Below are 20,950 nucleotides of genomic sequence, written 5' to 3'. Positions count from 1 at the left end.
AGGTAGAAGGGGCTGATCTGTTGCCCACTGCCTGGCTGAAAAAACCCTTTTTGCTCTCTCCAGATCACGGTGAAGAGGAAGAGCTTCGGGAACTGGAGAATGAGGTGATCGAGTGCCACAGGATTCGATTCTGTAGCCCTATGATGCAGAAAACAGCCTACGAGCTGTGGCTCAAGGACCAGAGAAAAGCCATGCACTTGAAATGTGCCCGCTTTTTGGAAGAAGATGCCCACAGGTGTGACCACTGCCGAAGCAAGGACTTCATTCCCTATCATCACTTCACAGTGAATATTCGGCTCAACACTTTAGACATGGATGCCATTAAAAAGATGGCTACGTCTCATGGATTTGGAAGTAACCTACCTCATTTTTAAATTATCCTAACTGTTCTTGGGAAATCTAGAGACTAAGATCTAGAAGGAGTGGGTGTGGACCTTGAGGGCTTCAAGTCCCATAAGCGGCTTGGGTACAAAGAATGATGAGACTTCAGCAGCCTAGGCCAATGGTGAAGAGAAGAGTAAGGGAATGTACCTGTATTGAGTCTAGTGAACCAATCTCACTATAACTGTCAGGGATGATTTGGGGATAGGGGCTCTGGCAAAATGGGGTGTGACCAGAACTTAAACTAAAATATCCCACTTAATTCACACCAAAGGATGGAATCCAAAGGGGGGTACAAGCTGACATGATGACACGGTGTTTCTTGGCAGATAAGAATATTATTGCTTTGTTGGTCTAGTTTGAAACAGGTTCCAGTGGGACAAGAATATGATTGAGAGAGAATTAGCCAGGGCTAAGCAGGTCAGGGCTCCAGAAAAGAGAGCTTGGTTTCAGGGCAGGAATTCAAGACCATCTGAGAAGCAAATTTAAAAAGTTACAAACCAATAACACCAATCAGCTATGTGATCTGAGAAAACATAGCAGAAGATTTGAGGGATGTAAGGACCCAAAGACTCAGTCACTGCGGGCATGATGGGTGTCAGACATAAAGCTATAATACCAATTCTGGCCAGGGAGCTCCTAACGGGCTGTCTACCCTAGTCAGAGGACCTTGGTGATTATGGCTAAATCTGGTTGGGAAATCAGAGGCTACAAGTAGAGGACTCCTATATTATAAGGATATTAAAAATCAGGAAGAAATGTATCTAAAGTGCCTAGCACATAGCAGGTGCAAAATAAAATTTTTTTTCTCATTCGTTCTCTATTTCATGTGCATTCTCAGTGGATCCTCGTATTAACCTTTTAAGGTTGATGAGGGTTATTTTCATTGTGTAGATTTTTTAAATTGTGGTTCTGGAAGCTTAAGTAACTTACCCAATACCACAGAATGAGTGACAGGCTTTATTCAATCTGCCATCAGTCTAATTCCTAAGTTCATCCTCTGCTCATTATACCTGAGCTCCCCCAAATGTGGGGTTGGACTTTTAGGTAATACTTGCCAGAAGATAGGAAGTTCATAGACACAGCATGAAGTAGAAATCAAGAGAGTGAGAAACTTGCAGCTTTGCACAGTGGGACAAGCATGTTGTTGAAACTGCACTCACACTAGTCCATCTCCCTTTTTGGAAGGCAGGAATCAGGCTGTAAGTTCAGAGCTTTAAGATCTGGACTATGAAGATTTCTAGTCCTCTGAAAACTTGAGTACAAAGAGGATAACAGGGCCGGGCACGGTGGCTCAAGCCTGTAATCTCAGCACTTTGGGAGGCCAAGACGGGCGGATCACGAATTCAGGAGATCGAGACCATCCTGGCTAACATGGTGAAACCCCGTCTCTACTAAAAAAATACAAAAAACTAGCTGGGCGAGGTGGCGGGCGCCTGTAGTCCCAGCTACACGGGAGGCTGAGGCAGGAGAATGGTGTAAACCTGGGAGGCGGAGCTTGCAGTGAGCTGAGATCCGGCCACTGCACTCCAGCCTGGGCGACAGAGCAAGACTCCGCCTCAAAAAAACAAAAACAAAAAAAACAAAAAAAACAAAGAGGATAAGACTTCAGCAGTAGTCTCACCCTCACCGGGGCAAGGAAGATGTCAGGGGAATGTACACCTACCTGAGTTTAGTTCTATTACTAGTATGTATTAAATTCTCTCTCATCTGTTATATTTTTACAAAATTGGTAATATCATTATTATTATCATCACAAAAATGGTATGTGTGTAACATGATGTTGAAATTGAAATTTGTGCCAGAGCACCAAGATACAATGAATGCTGCAATTCAAACTGAGGCAGTGGATATACAGAATTTACCAAGGAAATAGCTGAGAATCAATTATAATCTTGGATCCTTTGCCCAGATGTAAGACACAGAAATGAGGAAGAGTGTGTAGAGGGCCAGGATTTGTGAAGAGCTCTCTTTGGTGAGAACTGATGAGGTGCTGTGTGCCCTCCTCAAGTGGGTTGTTTACTTCATCACCTCAAGCCTAGTGAGGTGTCTTCCTTAGAATCAGAGGACATAGAACCCTGGGGCCTGCCTCCTGCCTAAGAAGGCTGAAATGGCCTGTGGCTGCATTGGGATCAAGCTGCCATCCCAGACTGTGGGAAAGGATGTGTGAGGGTTTCTCATGGATCAGATAAAACCCACCTGGGAGAAAGAGCAGGACTGGAACCATTTTAAGTTCTTCCCAGAGTGCCCTTGGGAGGGTGAGAAGACCCTTGGGTGTGGACTGCTAGAATGAGACAGGGGTAAGGGAGGCAGACTGTGGAGCACTGAGAAGATGTGCTGCCTGAATTAAGGAAGCTTTAGTGAAGGATCCCACACAGGGCCCTACTCAAAGAACCAATGAAAGTATCAGTAGGAGATGAAATGATGGAAAGAGATGAGGGAAAGGGAAAAGAACAATATTCGACTGTATGGGGTCAGTGAGTCATACACATACACACACACATACACGCACATACATATACATAGATGTATTTTTTGGTAGATTGATGTTTTATTTGGGGGGATAAAATAAGCTAAAATATGCTGACAGCTAGAAGACAGGTCAGTTTGAGCAGCTGGCCTTTAGCAGGCTGACTGTTGTCATCAAAGCAAACAATTTCAGTTATTTGCAGATTTTCCAATCAACTGGCAGTTCAGTTCTGGAGCATATGTGACCAAATGTCTCTGAATAATGTCTGCTGGTAGCCCTTCCATCAGCACCTCCACCTGAGTGAGGCCAAAGCTCTACTATTTCTCCTATCAGAATTTTTCACCCGTTCAGAAGGCTATCGACTAGACAAACTGTAGAGACTTTGTAAATTCCCTAAATGTTGTATCCTAAAACAGTAATCCCATGGCCCACTGTCGCACACACCTTCAGTAGTTCCAGTCAGGGGCAAACATTTTTTGTTTGTTTGTTTGTTTTGAGACGGAGTCTCCCTCTGTCGCCCAGGCTGGGGTGCAGTGGCCAGATCTCAGCTCACTACAAGCTCCGCCTCCTGGGTTTATGCCATTCTCCTGCCTCAGCCTCCCGAGTAGCTGGGACTACAGGCGCCTGCCACCTCGCCCGGCTAGTTTTTTGTATTTTTTTAGTAGAGACGGGATTTCACCATGTTAGCCAGGATGGTCTCGATCTCCTGACCTCGTGATCCGCCCGTCTCGGCCTCCCAAAGTGCTGGGATTACAGGCTTGAGCCACCGCGCCCGGCAGGGGCAAACATTTTTAATTTAGCTACTCTTTCTAGTCGTTACCTCCATATACTAAATGGTATATTAATATTGCTTGTATTGATTTTTTAAAAAATCAAATTCTGACATCTGTTTTCTGGCTATGGCAGATGAGGATTTAACTCTGTTACACCACTCCTCGGCCCCTCTCCCCTATATTGTCATATAACTGGCATTAGATAAGTCAGTGAAGTGTTTACATTATTAAGACTATGTAAATGTTGTCCATTACAAACCAAGTAATATACTGTGAATAGATTTCTTAACAAATGTTTATTTTTCCTAGAGTTACTAGGAGACTTTTTGCAATGTCTTCCTTAAAACATCCTGCTTCCATCTATCCTAGACAGATAGATACTCTGTCTATCCATTATCCCTGAATCTCCCAAAGTGTGGAGTATAACCTTTAGGCAATACCAGTCAAGGACGTAATTGGGACCAAGTGTGGTGGCTCACGCTTGTAATCCCAGCACTTTGGGAAGCTGGGGTGGAAGGATCACTTGAAGCCAGGAGTTCAAGACCAGCCTGGACAACAAACTGAGACTCTGTTTCTACAAAAAATTAAAAATAAGAAAATTAGCCAGGCATGGTTGCGCACATCTATAGTCCCAGTTTCTCAGGAAGTTGAGGTGGGAGGATCTCTTGAGCCCAGGAGTTCAAGGATGCAGTGAGCCATGATCATGGCCACTGCTCTCCCCAAAAGGGAAAAAAAAAGACATAACTGGAGGAGATTCAGGGCCACTGCATTATGTGTGAATCAGATAGGGAGGAAACTGGTAGCTGGTTCCCTTTCAATTCTCTTTTGGTCCTCATGTCCTTCTTAAGAACTGTTATTTTCTAAGTTTTGATTCATTCCAATGGTTTACCCTCCTGGGCATTCCCTTCAGCTTCTTCCACCTATTTCATCAATGACTACTCTTCTCACTCCTTTATCTTCTACAGATATGTTGAACTTTCATTCAGCATTTCATTTACTCATTCCACAATTATTTATTGGGTTCCTACTATGTGCCAGGCACTGCTTACTGTTCTAGGCATCTGAACAAAACAGCATCAGTGTTTTGCATCGGTGAACAAAACAGCATTCTGTTGGGGGAAAGTAGACAGTGGAGAACAAAAACATAATAAAGAAGTAAATTTCTGGGTGCAATGGCTCATGCCTATAATCCCAGTGGCTTTGGAGGCTTGAGGCCAAGGGTTCAAGACCAGCCTGGGCAGGAGAGCAAGACCCCATCTCTTCAAAAAAAATTAGCCAGGTGTGATGGCTTGTGCCTGTAGTCCCAGCTACTCAATAGTATTGCTTGAGGCCGAAAGTTTGAGACTGCAGTAAACCATGTTCACCCTACTATACGCCAGCCTGGGTGACAGAGCAAGACCCCAACTCTTAAAAAAAAAAAAAGAAAGAAAGAAAGAAAGCATATAGTATAAGTGATAAATCCCATGGAGGAAACAGAAAAGAATGTTGGGTAGGACAAGGAAGATAAGGAACGCAGAGTCATTTGGGTGCCTTCACTGCAGAGCAAGATTCATGTAAAGACAGAGGAAGTGAAGGATTTTGCTGTGTGAGTGGCTGAGGAAGACTATTCTAGGCAGACGGGTAGCTAAGTGACCCTAAGACAGGAGTGTGGCCCTTCCATCCTATACATGTGGAATTTGTACTTTCAGAGATCATTTTATTCTTACCAAGCACAGTGGCTCACCTGTAATCTCAGCATTTTGAGAGGCTGAGACAGGTGGATTGCTTGAGCTCCAGAGTTCAAGACCAGCCTGAGAAGCCTGATGAAACACCCCCTCCACAAAAAAATACAAAAAATTAGCTGGGTGTGGTGGCAGGCGCCTGTAGCCCCAGCTACTCAGCAGGGTGAGGTGGGAAGATCCCTTGAGCCAGGGAGGTTGAGGCTGCAGCGAGCTATGATCGTGCCACTGCACTCCAGCCTGAGCAACAGAGCAAGGCCCTGCCTCAAAAAAAAAAAAAAAAAAATCATTTTATTCTCACTTAGTTAGCTAAATGTCCTGAACTTGGGGAGATAGAAGATAAACCCAAGAGGTAGTCTGACATCTTGAACCTAAAGTCTTATTTTTAGTTATTTGAAACCATAAGGTGGGCAGGTGATATCTTTGCTTTTCTCTTTTCTTTTGAGAACTTACAGGCATTTTGTATCTTTTTTCTTTTGATTTTTACAGATTCTCCTTGTAGTAGGAAACTCTTAATATAGCATCTCCTTTGTAAATAAAAAAATGAGAATCAAAAATAATATGATTCTGGTTGGGCACAGCGGCTCAAGCCTGTAATCACAGCACTTTGGGAGGCCGAGGTGGGGGGATCACGAGGTCAGGAGATCGAGACCATCCTAGCTAATACGGTGAAACCCCATCTCCACTAAAAATACAAAAAATTAGCCAGGCATGGTGGCACACACCTGTAGTCCCAGCTACTTGGGAGGCTGAGGCAGGAGAATCACTTGAACCTGGGAGGCGGAAGTTGTAGTGAGCTGATATCGTGCCACTGCAGTCCAGCCTGGGTGACAGAATGAGATTCCATCTCAATAAAAAAGAAAAGAAAAGAAAAGAAAAGAAAACATAAAATTAGCCGGGCGTGGTGGTGCGGCCCTGTAATCTCAGCTACTAGGGAGGCTGAGGCACGAGAATCACTTGAACTCAGGGGGCAGAGGTTGCAGTGAGCCAAGATCGCACCACTGCCCTCCAGACTAGGCAACAGAGTGAAACTCCATCCAAAAAAAAATAGTAATAATAATATGATTCACCCAAGCAATAAATGACATAATGACAAAGAGCATACTTTGTACGCCCTGACTCTGTTTGCTTTATCTATCCAATCTTCGCATTCCATTCTATCACCATTACAATTTATTTATTTATTTATTTGAGACAGAGTCTTGCTCTGTTGCCCAGGCTGGAATGTAGTGGCATGATCTGGGCTTACTGCAGTCTCAAACTTCCAGGCTCAAGCCATCCTCCAACCTCAGACTCCCAAGTAGGTGGGACTACAGGCACATAACACCACATGCCGCTAATTTTTTCTTCTTCTTCTTTTGTTCTTTTTGTAGACAGGTCTTGCCATATTGCCTAAGCTGGTCTCAAACTTCTGGACTCAAACGATCCTCCCACCTCAGCCTCCCAAAGTGTTGAAGTGTTGGGATTATAGGGATGAGCCACTGTGCCTGGCCACCATTACAATTTTAAACATAAAGTGTTGAAGGAAGAATAGCATTTTCATTTTACTAATTGACTTATTTTCAACAAATGTGCATGTATGCAACAAACATTTATTAAGCATCTACCCTGTGCCAGGAAGTGACCTAGATATTTGGACCATAGTAGTGAAAAATGATAGACATTTATTATTAATTTTTATTTTATTATTAATGATAGACATGTCTATTCTCATAAATTTGAATTTTAATGGCAGCTGACAGATAATGAAGAGATTAAGCAATAAAATCTTCAAGGGGCCTTGTAGACTTTGATAAATAGTCTAAATTTCAGTCTATGTGAATTGGAACACATTGGAAATATATCAGTTAGAATGAGTATTGGCTGCATATAATAAGGACCTAGCTAATGTGGCTTAAATTTATTTATTATCAAATGTATTATATTTATGTATTTCTCATGTAAAAGGCTTGCCTCATCACTGGGACTAGTATGGAGGCTTCATGATCATCACGGACCTTGGTCCAAAACAGCTGCTGAGGCTCCAGCCAGCACATTTAATGCCAGAAGGAGAAAGAAGCCAAAACATGAAAGGATGTCCCCTCCCTTTTAAAGGATCTTCTAAAAGTCCTACCCAGTATTTCCTCTTACATCCCATTGATCAGAACCTAGTCACATGACTATATCCAGTTGCAAGGGAAGCTGAAGAATTTCGCTGTCCTGAATAACATTGAATTCTATTACTAATGAGAAAAGGGACAATGGAGATAAGAGATGGGAAACCGGCAGTTCCTGCCACAGAGATCTGAATCATACTTTTTAAATGGTACTGCCTTCTCTACAGAAAAAGACTGAAAAGGATAGGAATAGAAGGGAGATTAGTTTTTTACAGTTGTCCAGGTAAAATTTTGGTGGTGGACTGGGATGGTGCTGTACTGAAGATGGACAGAACACGATGAATTCAGATATGTTTTTGGGTATGGTCAATGGGACTTTCTGATAGACTGAGTAGGGATGGGGGTAAGAGAAAGAAAATAATCAAGGATCTTGTGCAGGTTTTTGCCTTGAGAAAATGGATATATGGCAGTGATGCTTACTAAGATAGGAAAAGTTGTAAGTGGGTATAAGTTTCTGGAGGAGAGATTAAAGAGTTTCTGTTTGAATCATGTTAATTTTGAAATACCTATTACACATTCAAGTGGCAGTTGCCAAGGTGGTGTTTGAATATATGGGTCTGTAGTTAAAGTAGATGTCAAGGCTTAGATATATAAAATGGAAATCCATTAGCATATGAATGTAATTAAAAGTCATGGGCAGATGAAACTGCCTAGGGAGAAATTGTGAATGGAGAATGGAGCCCAGGACCAAACTGAGGTTTACCAACATTTAGAATGTTGGTAGAAGAACAGAAGCCAATTAAGTGGGCAACCAATTCCCTTATAACACACAAAGCAATGTGTGCTAAAAGAATGAGTGAAAAGAGAGAGTGGTCGCTTGTATTAAATGCTGCTGAGAGGTAATCAAGTGCAGACAAAGATGTAGCCTTTGGATTTGACAACATGGTGGCCACAGGTAACTTTAACAAGAGCAGTTTTAGAGAACTAGGGGGACAGGGTCATAATTCAATATATTCAGCTGCTAGTCACTAAGGAATCAATAAATAGTAATCTAGGAGAAGAGGTGGCCAAATTGATCTCTATGCAGTGCAGTAAGGATTATGATACAGGTCTGCACAGGGTTGATGGGCACACAGGAGTTGGGGTACTTATCTATGGGGTACTTACCTATGGGGGCAAGGGCACAGAGGGGCTTTCAGAAGAAGTTGATAACTTCTTATATGTTCAAACTGCATCTATAAGATGTATGGAGTGATGCATTAGCCTAGGAGCCAGAAAACCTAAGTTCTAGTCCTACATCCACCACTAACAGTTATATGAGACGAGTTCCTTCCCCTCTCTGGGATTCTTTCTTCTGCCTGAAGGGAGAAATGACTGGACTAGACAAGCCTCATTTGTTTTCTGTTTTAAGATCATTATGGAATTTTCTAAACTATTCAAGTATGCTTAGACTGAGGTTTTTAATTTAAGATTCTCTGCCCTTCAGTTAACCTTTTGGGGTATTTCATTTCATTATCTATATTTCTCCATTGGAAACTGATGTCACTTTCTTCAGGCTTAATTCATAGTTTTTATTGCAGAATAAATTACTTAGGATAATGGTATTAGCTATCACAAATCTCAACATTTCTGTGGCTTAACACAAGAGAGTGATAATTTATTTCCACCTCGTGATATAATCCAATGCAAGTATTAACCAAAGGCTTTGCATGCAAAGGGACCCAGGCTCCTCCCAACTTGTGGGTTCGCTATCCTTCAGGTTCTTAGAATTATTTGCTTTCTTGTGGAAAGAGAAGGCAGAGAAGACACTTAACCATCTCAGCCTAGAGGTGACATATATTACTTCTGATCTAATTCTATTGTGAGAACTCATGATGTGGCTTCACCTAAGATGCAATGGTGACTGGGCATTGTGGTTTCTGGCTGGGCAGCAACAATTCCATAAAGGGAACAAAAGTCTCAGGTAGACAGCAGATATCTCCACTACAGAGAACATTTCAATGACCCATACAACTCATTTGTTTATTTTCTAGCTCAAGAAGATCTTATCCTGTCCAAATCAGAGATTCCTGAGACATCCGCATTATTTCCTGAAAATCCCAGGTAGAGGCATATATCATTGTTTAGGAAGTAGAGCATAAACAATTGTCATTAAATTCAAAACACTATTAGAATCATTTGTCTGGCCAGTACGTTTGACCTCTTAGATACAAGTGGGAAACTTCCGGGGGTATGCATGGTGAATTTAGTCAGTAGTATCCACACTAGGTTTTATTATCCTGCTCTTTTGTTTTTAAAGATATTTTATTTTATTTTGAGACGGAGTCTTGCTCTGTCGCCCAGGCTGGAGTGCAGTGCTACAACCTCAGCTCACTGCAACCTCCACCTCCCGGGTTCAAGTGATTCTCCTGCCTCAGCCTCCTGAGTAGCTGGGACTACAGGTGCCTGCCACCACGCCCGGCTAATTTTTTGTATTTTTAGTAGAGATGGGATTTCACCATGTTGGCCAGGATGGTCTTGATCTCCTGACCTCGTGATCCGCTTGCCTTGGCCTCCCAAAGTGCTGGGATTACAGGCGTGAGCCACTGCGCCCGGCCTAATTTTTGTATTTTTAGTAGAGATGGGGTTTCACCAGGTTGGCCAGGCTGGTCTTGAACTCCTGATCTCAGGTGTTCCACCCGCCTCGGCCTCCCAAAGTGCTGGAATTACAGGCATGAGCCACCGCGCCTGGCCTAAAGATATTTTAATATCAAAAGTGATACTGTGTAAGTTACTATTATTTATTTCTGCATATGGACAGTCCTGACAAAATAAGAGAAAAGATATTGAATTTCTTTGACGACGTGTTAACAAAAATGAAGACATCTGATGAAGACATTATCCCTCTGGAATCTTGCCAGTGTGAAGAAATCCTAGAGATTGTCATCTTGCCTCTGGCCCACCATTTTCTGGCATTGGGAGAAAATAACAAAGCCTTATATTACTTCTTAGAAATTGCATCTGCTTATCTCATCTTGCATGATAACTACATGGTAAGCTGTTTCTACCCAGACCACCTCCACCCTAGAGACAATTCATGTAACATAGAGCCAGAAGGGAAGCTCCAGCATGCTTTCTGATTACTTCACATTGTATATTCCCGACAGCACCCCTTTCCACTGAAAATCACATTGCTTAGAAGGGAAATGATCTAAGATTGAGAAAAGAGAATTGGAATACATTGCAACTAGCATTGTAAATTATTTAAAATATTGCCACCTTTAGAAACTTGCCATGAATTGTCTACCTGTATGGGAGGTAAGGGGGCACATCTCATTCCCAAAATGATGCAGAGAGGACTCTTAGCATAGTCTTCCTCAAGTGGCATTTACCCTCTGTTAAGCCTAAAATACCTGTGAGTGCAAAATACCTATAGGTCTTTGGATGAGTGCAATTCTGGTTTTTTGTTTGTTTTTGAGATGAAGTCTCACTTTGTCACCCAGGATGGAGTGTAGTGGCGCATTCTCTGCCTCCTGGGATCAAGCCATCCTCCCACCTTAGCCTCCTGAGTAGCTGGGACCGCGGACATGTGCCACCATGCCCGGCTAATTTTCTGTGTTCTTGGTAGAGATGGGGTTACACTATGTTGCCCAGGCTGGTCTTGAACACCTGAGCTCAAGGGATCCGCCCGCCTTGGCCTTCCAAAGTGCTAGAATTACAAGCATGAGCCACTGTGCCCAGCCAATTCTGGTTTTAATCTTGTGATCCCCAAAGAGGCTCTGCCCACCTTCGTCATCATGTAATGTGTGCTGGATTATCGCACATACCCTTAGACCACCAAAGCACTAGTGAATGCTTCTCTAGGGTAATTATAAATAAGGTTCCAGGACAATATGCCCCTAGAAATGAGGGGATTTGATACACATAATGAAATAAACAGAATTCATTGTTAAGTAAGTTGGAAATCACTGAGCTGAATACAGGTAAATAGATTCCTTTAGATACTTCAGGGCCTTTGATATACTGAGATACATATAAATCTGTTCAGAGGACACAGAAGGGTAAAGGCCAGGCTAGGCTGAAGTATACTGTGTTTCTCAAACTTATTTGCTCTTAGATCTCTTTTCATGGAGCAGCTGGCTGGGCTAACCTTCCATGAACTCACTTGAGGAAATGTCTTCCTGGGCCCTTGCTTCATCTGACTTCAGCCAGCTTCAGGAAGAGCTTCATAGACCTTCCACAATTTACAGTTGCTACTGGTCACAGCAGCCTAATCAACCCTCTTACCTTAGATTTATATAAAATTCTAAAATTAAACTATTAAAAATGTCACTAAGTTCCTGTCCTTGAAAGCATTTATGTTAAGAAGGAAAGTCTCCTGCATATTTCATGCACATATTCGGGGTGATGATGGGGATGTAGCCAATGAGTCCCAGGAGGAGGAGGCTTAGGTCGCCCTGGGGGCCAACTTTCTAAAACCTATGCATACCCGTTTCATTAGATAAGGAGTGCACAGTGATCAGGAAGACAATGATTAGAAGCAGAGCCCCAGTGCAAGGTCCCAGAATGTGCCATTTGTACCCCCTCTCCCATCAAAGAAATTCCGGTGGGACTGGGGCTGGTGGCCAACTCATCTTGTCTCCCTTTTTTTTTTTTTTTTTTGCCTCCCACACATACCCAACAAGATGCATGAGACTGGGAGATATTGCCTCACCTTACTTTGTTCTTCAAGTCTGATCTTACCTTGATGTGCACATGTGCTAAGATTTGCCTAATGATGTTAGGAGGTGAAGATGAAGTGATGAGAGTTGTGCAGGGACTTCCTTCCTCATCCACCTCCCAAAATGGTCCTGGCAAAGGAAATGGGGGTGATTCATAATTCATTTCAAAGCTGAAGACCAGCTTCTCACAGATGTGGGGATGCTGGTCAAGGGAGGTGGGTGTGTGGTTAGAAATAGGGAGGCTGGGGATAGATTTACTGAGAGGAAGAAATTGGTTTGAGGGAAACTTCAGGTAAGGCAACCTAGATGATAGCATGAGGAAAGGCGATTTCCAGATTCATTGTCTTGATGGAGTGATCCAGCAGACAAACGTAAGCATGAAGGTGAGATCTTTACCCATCAGCTCCTGTCTGGAATTTGGAAGCCCATTTTAATCAGTGGAGCTGGGGATGGAAGTGGAGGTGGTCACTGAAATGGCTCCTGCATCTCTTCCTTCAGTAGAGTCTGGGGCAATGGCCCTTCTGTGGGCTCAATCCCTGCTAAATCAACACATTTCTACTCCTTGGGCTGGTTACAGGCATATATGTATTTAAATGAAGGAGAGAAGTTGCTAAAAACTCTTGAGAAGGACAAATCTTGGAGCCAGACATTTGAGTCTGCCACCTTTTACAGCCTCAAAGGTGAGGTAAGAAACCATTAAAGACTTGAATGAATCTGTTATATATCTTAGGCCTTTCCATAGAAGTAGAAGTCATCCCTATACTTTTTATACCCTCCTCCCATCTCTTGCCACAGACTTCTAGCCAAGACTCTAGAAACTCAAATTCCTGGGCTCCAGCCTCCTCACCATGGCTTACCAGCAAGATCTTCCCTGTCTTCCAGGTTGACATCTTTTTTTTTTTTTTTTTTTGAGAGGGAGTCTTGCTTTGTTGCCCAGCCTGGAATACAGTGGCACAATCTCGGCTCTCTGCAGCTTCCGCCTCCTGGGTTCAAGTGATTCTCCTGCCTCAGCCTCCAGAGTAGCTGGGATTACAGGCATGTGCATGTGCCACCACGCCCAACTAATTTTTGTATTTTAGTAGAGATGGGGTTTCACCATGTTGGCTAGGCTGGTCTCAAACTCCTGACCTCAAGTGATCCACCTGCTGTGACCTCCCAAAGTGCTGGGATTATAGGCGTGAGCCACTGTACCCGGCCCAGGTTGATACCTTTATGAAATATTTTTGTTACAGTCTCTAAAAATGGACCCGAATGGGTAAACATTGTCCCAGGGGTAGACAATGCACAACTAAGATGCTAAATCCTAGTCATTCAACCATGCTTCATGCATATATCCAATAGACATTTTCTATTATGCCAGGCACAGGAAGATTTCGTTTCTGGTCCATAAATTACCTTTTTGATAACAATCCCCAAAATATGGATTGTGGGGACCTACTGATTAAGTTAGAATAATCGCTTTTCCTCTTTTCCTGTCTTTCCTCCCACCTCCCTGTAGGTCTGTTTCAATATGGGCCAGATAGCGCTTGCCAAGAAAATGCTCAGGAAGGCACTGAAGCTCCTCAACCGAATCTTTCCTTACAACTTAATCTCCTTGTTTCTCCATATCCGTATGGAGAAAAACAGACACTTTCATTATGTGAATCAGCAGGCCCAAGACAGCCCACCTCCAGGGTAAGGGAATGAGCTGGGGTGAGCAGACTGTTTAGTCTCACTCCCCTTAGAGCCCTACACATAATCCAAGTCAGCCCCCAAAGCCTGGCCTCCGGGGGGCACAAGGACTTCTGTCTGTCTCTGACCATTCACTGGGGAGGGGGCGAGTGTGGGAGGTGCTTCCAGACCAGGGTTGCCACAAAGTACTTTAAGGGCAGTTTTTGCAAAAGGGAATCTTGATGACACAAACATAAGGGACCTCATTGTAAGGTGAGTCCCTCCCAACTCATCTAGCCCTTTAACCCCCGTGGCGATCCGTGTTCTCATTGGATGGAACCTGCACCACCGCTCCTGGGACCTCAGTCACAAGCCCTCTTCCATTAGATGCTAAGACACTGGGTTTTGCCCCCCAAAAGAAAAATAGCAAGCCCTGAAGACGTTTGCCAAAGGACAAAACTCCCCCCCATCTGTGAATCTCAACAGCAACGTGGGTTACATGGGGGTAGCTGTTGGTCAAAATTGTACTGTTAAGATTTGGGCATTTCAATATATATAAATTCTACCTATAGGATAACTATAATAATAGTGAGTGGGGAGAAATAGTGAGTGGAGAGGTCGATGAAATAAGCATGTTGCTAGTTGTTGAAGGCAGGTGTTGAGCGCATTTCGCTCATTATACTCTTGTTTGCTGTGTGTATGCTTGAATTATTCAAAAATATTCCACCTATCTAGCGATTCATACCAAAGGAGATGCCACCTTGTTGGGTACCTGGAGAGCTAACAGAAGACACCTCTTCCATCTTGGGAGAGCTCAGCAGCTGTATTACTATAGGTTCTGCCTAAGATACAAACATCTATTCCTATAAGCAAGTTACCACAACTCTTTTGCAACCCCATCAAAAACTGCCTTCCCCAGCTTCCAAACGTGTTCCTTTAAATGTAGGGAATCCTGAGGTGAAAAGGAAACGTAACGGAGCTGAGTTCCTGTGCACGCTGGAGGTGGGCTCCTGGGACTACCTGGCTGTTCCTGGAAACCCCAGGAGGAAGGGGTGGGAGGTGTTCAGCAGAGATCTCTCTGAGAAGGCAGTGGTCTTTGCATTACACAGAGGGCTGCAGGATGCCTCAGTTTGAATTTCAGATAAACAGTGAATACTTTTTTTAGTATACATCTATCATATGAAATATTTAGGACATATGCGTTCCATAAAAATTATTAGTTTTAAAATTCAAATTTAACTGGGCATCCTGTATATTCATCTGCTAAAACAGGTAATTCACACATTTCACATTTTATAAAAGGAGTAAGAAGTACCTGCACAAAGGGAAAAGGTAGAAAAGTGTCGAAGAAGAAAAAACTGAGGAGTTGTTGGCTTAAAGTATCCGCAGGTCAAAAGGTTCTCATCTCAAAAATGAGTATAACATGGAACAACATTTAATGTCAGAGTGTCCATGACCCATACGAGATTTTACCCTGGGCTAGGTGTTGTGGCTCACGCCTGTAACACCAACACTTAGGGAGGCTGAGGTGGTCGGATTGCCTGAGGTCAGGAGTTTGAGACCAGTCTGGTCAACATGGTGAAACCTGTCTCTACTAAAAAATAAATTAGCCGGGCGTGATGGCGTGCACCTGTAATTCCAGCTATTTGGGAGGCTCAGGCAGGGGCATTGCTCGAACCAGGGAGGTAGAGGTTGCAGTGAGCCGAGATCGCGCCACTGCACTCCAGCCTGTGAGACAGAGCGAGACTCCATCTCAAAAAAAAAAAAAAAACAGAGAGAGAGAGAGATTTTACCCTGTCCATGTTTCCTTAGAACCTTTAAAAAAGAAAATCATTTCCACATCATAATTTAGAAAGCTTATTTTGCCAGGGTTGAGGACACGCCTGTGACACAACCTCAGGAGGTCCTAACAACATGTGCCCAAGGTGGTCAGGGCACAGCGTGGTTTTATACATTTAGGGAGACATGAGACATCAATCAACATATGTAAGAACCAACATACATTGGTTCGATCTGCAAAGGCGGGACAACTTGAAGCAAAGGCAGGAAGTCGGGAGGGAGCTTCCAGGTCACAGATAGGTGAGACACAAATGGTTGCATTCTTAAGAGTTTCCGATTAGCCTTTCCAAAGGAGGCAAATCAGATATGCATCTCTCTCAGTGAGCGGAGGAGTGACTTTGAATAGAACGGGAGGCAGGTTTGCCCTAAGCAGTTTCCAGCTTGAGTTTTCCCTAGTGATTTTGGGGGCCAAGATATTTTCCTTTCACAAATGCAATTGGTAACAATACTCATTTTTTGGCTGGGCGCAGTGGCTCATGCTTGCTGTCCCAGCACTTTGGGAGGCTGAGGCAGGCAGATCACCTGAGGTCAGGGGTTCAGGACCAGCCTGGCCAACATGGCGAAACCCCATCTCTACTGAAAACACAGAAGAGTTAGCCAGGCCTGGTGGCATGTGCCTGTAATCCCAACTACTTACTAGGAAAGCTGAGGCAAGAAAATCGCTTGAACCTGGGAAGCAGAGGTTGCAGTAAGCTGGGATCACGCCACTGCACTCCAACCTGGACAACAGAGCGAGACTCTATCTCAAAACGAAACAAAACAAAAATCCTCTTTTTTTTTTTTGTAAACTAAAAAGTACCTGAGGGGAGGGGGAAGGGATAGCATTAGGAGATATACCTAATGTAAATGACGAGTTAATGGGTGCAGCACACCAACATGGCACATGTATACATATGTAAGAAACCTGCACGTTGTGCACATGTACCCTAGAACTTATATAATAAAAAAGAAATTAAAAAAAGAATGCCCATTATTACTATTTCTATTCAGCATCGTACTGGAGGCTCTGGCCAGTGTGGCGGCGGGGGGGGGGGGGGTGGGGGGGTGGGGAAGTACCCGAGACAGGTCTCAATCAATTTGTAAGTTTATTTTGCCAAAGTTAAGGACATGCCCAGAAGAAAAAAAACACAAAACCACAGAAACAGTCCTTGTTTGAGACTGCAGTATTTAAAGGGAAAAAGTGGGCTGGAGGAAAATGAGGGAGGGCATGATAATCCACATGTTGCAAGAGAAAAGGAGCAGCCAGGGGAATAGTCAATTATGTATTGTCTCACACTCAGTAAATAGGCACCTAAAGCAGGATAAGGCGGACACAGAGTAGCTGCCTGTGCAGGTACTTAACTTTTTATCTGGAGCTGTCTGCTAACGAACAAAAGGAAAGGCGACTTCTTGCATGACTCAGCTTTCAGCTTAATTTTTTCCTTTTGGCATAGTGAATTGGGATCCTGAGTTTTTGTTTTCCTTTCCCACTGTCATGTGCATCCATGTGAAGAGACCACCAAACAGGCTTTGTGTGAGCAATAAAGCTTTTTAATCACCTGGGTGCAGGCGGGCTGAGTCCAAAAAGAGAGTCAGCGAAGGGAGATAAGGGTGGGGCCGTTTTATAGGATTCGGGTAGGTAAAGGAAAATTACAGTCAAAGGGGGGTTGTTCTCTGGCGGGCAGGAGTGGGAGACACAAGGTGCTCAGTGGGGGAGCTTTTTGAGGCAGGATGAGCCAGGAAAAGGACTTTCACCAGGTAGTGTCATCAGTTAAGGCAAGGACCGGCCATTTTCACTTCTTTTGTGGTGGAATGTCATCAGTTAAGGCGAGGCAGGGCATTTGCACTTTTTTGTGATTCTTCAGTTACTTCAGGCCATCTGGGCGTATACCTGCAAGTCACAGATGGCTTGGCTTGGGCTCAGAGGCCTGACACCCACCTGTGTTGAGCTGAGAACTAGTTCCTGAAAGCAGTGTGCAATGGAGAAAATAATACACTGGGCTTTTGGGCTGGAGGTAGATGGAGTTTGAATCCTGGCACCACCACATTCCAGCTGTGTGTCTTTGCCTTAATTACTTAACCTGAGTCTCACCTTCCTCATATGTAAAATGGAGTCAGTTATTCCACTCTTTTATTACAGGATTGTCATCAGAATCAAATGTGATGAATAATACCAATGGGCTTTTTAAATAGCTTCATTTAGCAATTACCCGACACAGGACAGACACTTTACATAAATTATCTTAATCATTATAAAGTAGGTATTATGATTCCCATTTCACAATGGAGAAAATGTGCTCCATAAAAATTAATGTGCTTGTTTGTCAGTCATGGAGACAGGCCTCAAATTCAAGTCAGTTTTGATTCCCAGGCCCATAGTAAGGACGCTGTGTACCTGTGTTCCCCTAAAGCATGGTAATAATGATACCTCTTATGTTCCATTTGTGTTGACTTTATCCAATAGGAAGAAGAGGCTGGCACAACTTTACCGGCAAACTGTCTGCCTCTCCTTGCTGTGGCGCATCTATAGCTACAGTTATTTTTTTCACTGGAAGTATTATGCCCAGCTGGCAGTTATGATGCAAATGAATACTGCACTGGAAACTCAAAATCATTTCCAGGTAGGGGGTTTTTGTAGCTGCTCCTTTAAGTTTCTGAATTTCATTTGGGAAGAAAAGCCTAGTGAAAGCCAATTAGGATTCAAAATTCTGAGGATATAATAATAGAAGGCTTTCTGACTGGCTTGTTTTGACAAGGCCAGCAGTTCTCAAACACTTTGGCTCCAAGATCACTTCACACTCTTAAAAATTACTGAAGATCCCAAATAGCTTTTATTTATATGGGTTGAATCTATTAATATCATATAAGAAACAAAACCCAAGAAAATTCGAAATTATTATTATTATTATTATTATTATTTGCTGTTTTTCTTGAGATGGTATCTCGCTGTGTCACCCAGGCTGGAGTGCAGTGGCACGATCTCGGCTCACTGCAACTCCACTTCCCGGTTTCAAGAGAGTCTCTTGCCTCAGCCTCCTGAGTAGCTGGGACTACAGGCGCGCGGCACCACACCCAGCTAATTTTTGTATTTTTACTAGAGACGGGGTTTCACCATGTTGGCCAGGCTGGTCTTGAACTCTTGGCCTCAAGTGATCCACTCACACTGGCCTTCCAAAGTGCTGGGATTATAGGCATGAAGCACTGCACCTGGCCTACAATATTATTTTAAAATAAAGATAAGCTTATTACATATTAACATAATTACCATTTTCATTTTTTAAAACTGTGTTCCCCAAACAAAAAATGGGAAATGTGGCATTGTATTAAAGTTTTGCCAATATTTTAATGTCTGGCTTCATAGAAGACAACTAGATTCTCACATCTGCTTCTGCTTTCACTGTTGCAATATCACAAATGTTGCCTCTGAAAGACTCCAGTATACATTCATGAGAGAATGAGGGTGAGAGAGAAATGTTAAAGGGTAATTCTTTTCTAAAAATATAGAATTATAAGTCATAACAAATATGGAAAGTACACATCAAAGATTTTATTTAACTCACTGAGTTGACTCAATCAAAATTAGTAAGATTGGAACCAAGTGGTTCCAAGGAGAATACAATTTACCAATGGATACAAAACTTACCTAGTAACGGTGTAGTAATTGCTTGTATTCCACTGAATATTTACATTTCTATGAAAAACAAATTATATCACTTATATTATTATCAGTTTTCTGCAACGTAGTTGTAAGATAGTCCAAAGAAAAATAGAGATGACTTTGATTAGGAAGCTAGGTAGGACCCCCATTAAGTTTGTATTTTTGCCTATTACAAGGTCTTTCACTATTTTTCCTGCCACAAATAATGTCTGGATATTAGCCGGGCACGGTGGCTCACGCCTGTAATCCCAGCACTTTGGGAGGCTGAGGTGGGCGGATCACGTGAGGTCAGGAGTTCAAGACTAGCCTGGCCAACATGGTGAACCCCATTTCTACTAAAAATACAAAAATTAGCCGAGTGTGGTGGTGGGTGCCTGTAATCCCAGCTACTCGGGAGGCCGAGGCAGGAGAATTGCTTGAACCCAGGAGGCGGAGGTTGCAGTGAGCCAAGATCGTGCCATTGCACTCCAGCCTGGATGACAAGAGCGAGACTTTAAAAATAAAAATAAAAATAAAAATTTTAATGCCTGGATATTATGGAACTAGCTTTGACCTCATGTGTTCTCTGAAAAGGTGTCAGGGATCCCTAGAGCTCCCAGGCTGAATTGGGAGAACCACTAGTCTAGGTCATAACCAAGGAAGCCTTTGACTGGATGAAGAAGATATCAGGAGACATGATCAAGAAATTATTAAGCTAAATAGAACTCATCTAATGAGAGTGACCTTGCTCCTTTATGAAAGTACATTAAGTCTGGGTTTCTTCCTCCTGGAGTCATCATTGTCAAGAATTAAGGGAAGGGGTCAAGTAGCACCGAAAATGGAGGAGCTTAGATTCCTAACCTGGAGTCTGTCCTCTACATTAGTTCCTTTTGGTGAACTTAGGCTGGCTCTTCTAGAATACAGAAGAATTTATAAAGCCCATCAAGATTGACCCCTGCCTATTTCCCATCCTATTCTAGCTCCGTAGGCCATGAAGGAGCCACAAGCCCAGCCATATTGGTCCTCTTTTGGTTCCTCAAACCAGAAATTTAATCCCATCTGTCACTGGATGTTCCCTCTGCCTGGAGGGAATGGGTCATGGCCACCCATTCACTTTCTAACTTGTCACTCTGTTTTAATAGGTATTATTACCATTTGACAATTTCTTGTTTGCTCCTGCATTGGTTCTTTGTCTCTCTCCCTTACCAGTGTGTAAATCCCACGAAATAAGGACCTCTTCAGCTGTCTTGTTCATATCCTAAGTTTCTAGAACAGTTGCAGTTGCTCAAGCAATTTATATTGACCGAAATACTTCTTCACACTTGGAGCTATATCCTAAGAACTCTGGTAGAGTTGGGGTGGGGAAAATAAAAAGTCAGGTTGGAATGTGAACCAAGACATTTGTCGTCAAGGTGACTGGGATTGAAAGCAGAGAAGCACTCGCCTCAGTGCTCAAAAGCAGGTGAGGGACTCAGCATAGGAGAATGGAAAGACCCAGACGGAGAGCCAGAGGGTGGTTTCCAGGACTCCGCCTATCTGCAGTGTGACCACTGGCAAGCTGCAGAAACACGGAGCTTTATATTTGCTCTGTAAAGTGAAGCAGTTGGGCTTCCATTCTCATGGTCCAAATCCAAGGCTGTCCTTTATTACAGCCTTGGATTTCTCATACCCAACAATTCTCTCTCCCCCACCACCATTTCTGGCTAT

General features: G+C 43.2%; 1 protein-coding gene across 6 annotated transcripts in view; it reads left to right on the top strand.

The window, feature by feature from the left end:
* The window catches only part of LOC105493050 (adenylate cyclase 10), a 102,048-nt gene that overhangs the window by 63,999 nt on the left and 17,099 nt on the right, over positions 1-20,950 (top strand). For 5 of the 6 annotated variants that reach the window (XM_071075085.1, XM_071075084.1, XM_071075088.1 and 2 more), the window contains 6 exons: positions 64-354; positions 9,472-9,541; positions 10,239-10,470; positions 12,716-12,823; positions 13,637-13,812; positions 18,071-18,227. In XM_071075085.1, the coding sequence (XP_070931186.1) occupies positions 64-354; positions 9,472-9,541; positions 10,239-10,470; positions 12,716-12,823; positions 13,637-13,812; positions 18,071-18,227 (1,034 nt within the window). The remainder of the gene's footprint in view (positions 1-63; positions 355-9,471; positions 9,542-10,238; positions 10,471-12,715; positions 12,824-13,636; positions 13,813-18,070; positions 18,228-20,950) is intronic. The other variant, XR_011610810.1, reaches the window with a different exon arrangement.

This window comes from Macaca nemestrina, chromosome 1, assembly GCF_043159975.1.
Source record: "Macaca nemestrina isolate mMacNem1 chromosome 1, mMacNem.hap1, whole genome shotgun sequence".
In the NCBI taxonomy this organism is placed as follows: Eukaryota; Metazoa; Chordata; class Mammalia; order Primates; family Cercopithecidae; genus Macaca; species Macaca nemestrina.
This window is presented reverse-complemented; position numbering and strand designations above follow the sequence as displayed.